At 31.3% G+C, this 4,280-nt stretch overlaps 1 protein-coding gene across 1 annotated transcript in view; it reads left to right on the plus strand.

The window, feature by feature from the left end:
* Positions 1 to 845, plus strand: part of PARD3B_1 (Partitioning defective 3 B) — a 76,891-nt gene extending 76,046 nt beyond the window's left edge. The window contains exon 17 of the mRNA XM_051216512.1: positions 47 to 845. Coding sequence (XP_051067106.1) covers positions 47 to 146 — 100 coding nt within the window. The 3' untranslated portion in view covers positions 147 to 845. The remainder of the gene's footprint in view (positions 1 to 46) is intronic.
* Positions 846 to 4,280: the final 3,435 nt, after the last annotated feature.

Here is a 4,280-nt window from a genome sequence, read left to right on the forward strand (position 1 = left end):
ATATATATAAAAGAAATTTTCTATTCCATTTTCTATTTCTGTACAGAAAACAACAAATCACTATGCAAGAGGCATCATTAATTGTCTCATTTCCAATGGATAAATTAATTACTCCGAAACATTCATCAATCCATCACCAACATTGATGTGTTATCCAACATGAACTTACTTAATATTTCTCTTGTGCAACTATTATTTCCGGTTTTGTGAATTGTCAAGATATGATCTATCTATTTACTTACTTGAAAAATACCCCCTCCCACACACACACACACTTCCTCCTGGTAATTATTTTGATACGTTGACTATTTATAATTTTCTTTCAATAATACTGTTAGATTCAGTCTTCATTGTAAAACATACATATCAGTGGCTAAAATCTCAAGAATTCATCAATTTTTTTTGTGTAGAATATGATACAATTTCGTTTCACTGTTGTTATTTTTCTCTCTCTCTCTCTCTGTGTCCTCTTCTTGATCCTGATCTGTAAAATGTGCCTTAAACTTTTATAATTAAATTTGTATTCATTTCGATAAGTGTTGTTGATGTAGTTGTTATTGTTTCTGTCGTTATGCCTAGTTAGTAGTGGATTATCACAACCAGCGATATCATATTGAAGTTCTAATCATTTCGCATAGATTCTGTCTTATTTTTATAAGCATACAATTACATATCATCATCATAACTTATGATTACCTCTCTATGCTCCGTCGAAAAATATGGAATTTGAAATTGTCCATTGTATTTTCTAGTTCTACTCTCTCTCTCTCTCTCATCCTGTATTGGTTGGTTTGTGTTGTGTGTGTGTAGTAAATTCTTGATCTCAAGTGACAAAATCATGCCTTTTATTCTGTTTTTCTCAAATGATAATAAAATGTGAGAACATTTTTGTATTTTGAATCATTGTTCCTTACATACACATACATACACACAATCTCTCCCCCTTCCTTTAATATACATATCCATATCATCATGAATATGTAATAAGAATAATAGTGTGTACAAATTGTTTTGTTTTTTTAATGTGTACTTACTTTTGATACTTTACAATTTATCTTAATTTACTATCACTAGTTCCATCATGTCAAATTTTCACCACCACCACAATAATAATAATAATAATAATAATAATAATAATAATAATAATAATAAAAATGAGTCGTAACCAGTGTCATGTTTGAAGTGAACATATCCTTTTCAATTTAACGTTTCCTTATATCTTCACATTCATTATTATTGATCCATATATTATCATCATCCTATTGTTGCCATGATTATTAGATGATAGTGTTCAGTAATAGATTATATATATATTCCATATCTTTAATATTTCACATTTTTGCTGTTGTTATTGTTGTTCCTTGATATCTATTATCAAATGGCTTCTTTATTGTCAAACTATTTGAACTATTTCATAGCATTTATTTCCTTACTTTGAGTAATTATTGCATCGAGTTTCGTTAATGCTGAATACAAATAAATGAGGCATCTCTTCTCTCTCTGTGTGTGTAATGTCTATTCGTCCATAGTTCTTTTCATTGTATATTGACAAATATCAATAGTCTATTCATAATTAGTAGTATATTGTTGAGTGTTTTAATCCTATTGATTCTATCATCATTATTTGTATTGGTCAAATGGTGTGAAAAAATAACTTTGTGAATCTTTGTTTTTCTTTTTCTTCCCTCTCAAATGTAAGTATCCACCTTATGATCGATCTCCCTGTTTTGTTCCATGAACCAATTCGATTCTTCCTTCTCTTTTTTTTTCTATACATATGTATATGTACACCGACCCATTTGAATTGTTCTTTTGCCAGTTGGATCATATTTATTTGTTATTTTCTGATTACTTTATTTGATTTGCTGTTTAATTGTTGAGTAACTTTTCTTTTGTGTGTGTGTGTGTTACCTTGTCAACTTGTGGTATTTTTTTCTCTTTGCTGTTTTGTTAATTTGTCTACTATTTAAAAAAAAACAACTATGAATAGTAATTGAATAAAAAAGCTTTGAGTTCTTCCTATTTTTTTTGTTTTTAGTGTTGAGGATATACAGTTGTCAATAGTTGTTTGTCAAGATATCTATGGTAACCGTCGTGTGCTTCACCGATCCTTGATATAATTTTGGGAAGGTGCAATTTGTTAAATTGATCAAGTTAAAAGAGATAGCTACTATTGATTGTTGATATTAGATGGAGACCAAACTACATTACGTATTGTTTGAAGTTGAAAATATGAATCCATGGTCACAAGTTATAGAACGTTATGCATTCACTTACCTTTAGGGTCATACATCAGAATAATCTCTTATTACAACGAAAAAGCTATTAAGTAATTTTGTACTTAATTAATGAACCATATTTTCAAACGGTATTCGTTTGAAAAAGATTTAATTCTGTTAAGAGAATTTAGGCTTAGGTTACATAGTGATTGGCACTGATCAGTAGAGCGTATTTGCGATATTGAGACTTGAACCCGTCACCCAAAACATTATCACTGAGCTACTCGGGATGCGACCGACCTCCCATAGGACTTATGATTATATGAATAAATACATATATGTATTGACTACGAATTAGTAACCTAACTTATCAATGGATAGTCGATCAATCAGAACTACTGACTAATCAATGATTATCGTCTTTTTTTCAAATATCGAATGTTAATTGTCTTATAGTTCACAAGAAACTTGAATGAGTTCCCAAAGAAGTGGGTTTTTTAACTGTTGAATACTGTAAAAAAGTAAAGATAATAATTCAGCACTGTAAAGTAATAAACGATCTTATCTTTGAATTCCTTCGAACTGAATTGACTAAAGAGTAATCGATTGTTTGAATTCTTCTGAAGTCTGTATTCATCATTATTACTGTCACATGTTTAAAGGTACAAATTCTCAATAAGGAATTTTAAGGCATTCTTTACATTTATGTTTCACTCAAACTACTAATAATAAAAAATACCGGCCATCATACTGGTTAATAATCTTCATAAACTGGTTTTGATTTTACGTCAGAAGTTCATTTAGATTACAGTTAATATAGCGTTTTTGTTTCCATATAGAAAAAAAAACTACCCAGAAGTTTACGACTTTATGGAAGAAAATAATTTTAAAGTGAGTTATATGAAGAATTTGTGTCATAAAGGAAAATTAACCCTTCATATATACAAATTAACAATGAAAATTTACCTAACTTTACAAATAGTTGTACAATCGCTTAAGATTGAATAGATGAAAACTTTAAGAGTTTAAATAAGTCTGCATCAGTCAGCCATTATCATCATAGAACTTGACATATATGTGCATCCATTCAAGCCGGCATATCGTATCAACATATAGGATGAAACTATCAAGATTAATGACATAGTAGTAGTAGTAGCAACAGTATCGGTAAGAGTAAAAGACAACAGGCATAAACGAGGTGATTCTCGAAAATATGGGTTTATGAAATAAAAAAGTATAAGATCTAAGGGAAGAAAAAGGGTGGATGTGTTTAAACCGATTTCGATTCATATCATCCAACATGTGTAACACTGGTAACGATAATCGTGCAGTAGGCAACCGGGTAGTTTACAGCTACCTAGATGCCTCATTCTAAGAGTCGATGACTTCATGGACTGGTGTCAAATTTTGGTAATAATTCCGAATTCTATATTAAGACTCCATATGATATAGAATATTCAACCTTCAGGGCTCCTGATGAATGTGTAACATTCAGACCACGCACTCCGCATTATTTCTCAAGAGAAAAGTTTAGTTCTAGGTAGACATCGTGACTAGTAGAGTTTAATCATATCTGACAGGTTGCATAATATGGCGAATCAATTGAAGTTAGAAGCATGGTCTAAAGGTTGGGAGCTCATCGTGTGATCCTGTCTTCGATCACCGATGGGGTTTTGGACGCCCATTGTTGAGTAAGCCTATACCAGGACAAAGCAACTGTCTAGTTGTTACTAATTTCGAATATCTGTATCATTAAGATCAGTGATCATGCACTAATCCAATCACACTTGACGGAGATTTGAAAGATGTAAAAACCTTTACACATTTGGGCAGCATAATTGATGAACATGGTGGATCTGATGCAGATGTGAAAGTGTGGATCGGTAAAGCAAGAGCAGTGTATTTACAACTGAAGGACATCTGGAACTCAAAACAACTGTCTATCAACCAACACCAAAGTCACAATTTTCAATACAAATATCAAGACAGTTCTACTGTATGGGGTGGAAACTTGGAGAACTACGAAAGCCATCATCCAGAAGATACAAGTGTTTATTAACA

Source organism: Schistosoma haematobium, chromosome 4 (assembly GCF_000699445.3).
Source record: "Schistosoma haematobium chromosome 4, whole genome shotgun sequence".
Lineage (NCBI taxonomy): Eukaryota > Metazoa > Platyhelminthes > Trematoda > Strigeidida > Schistosomatidae > Schistosoma > Schistosoma haematobium.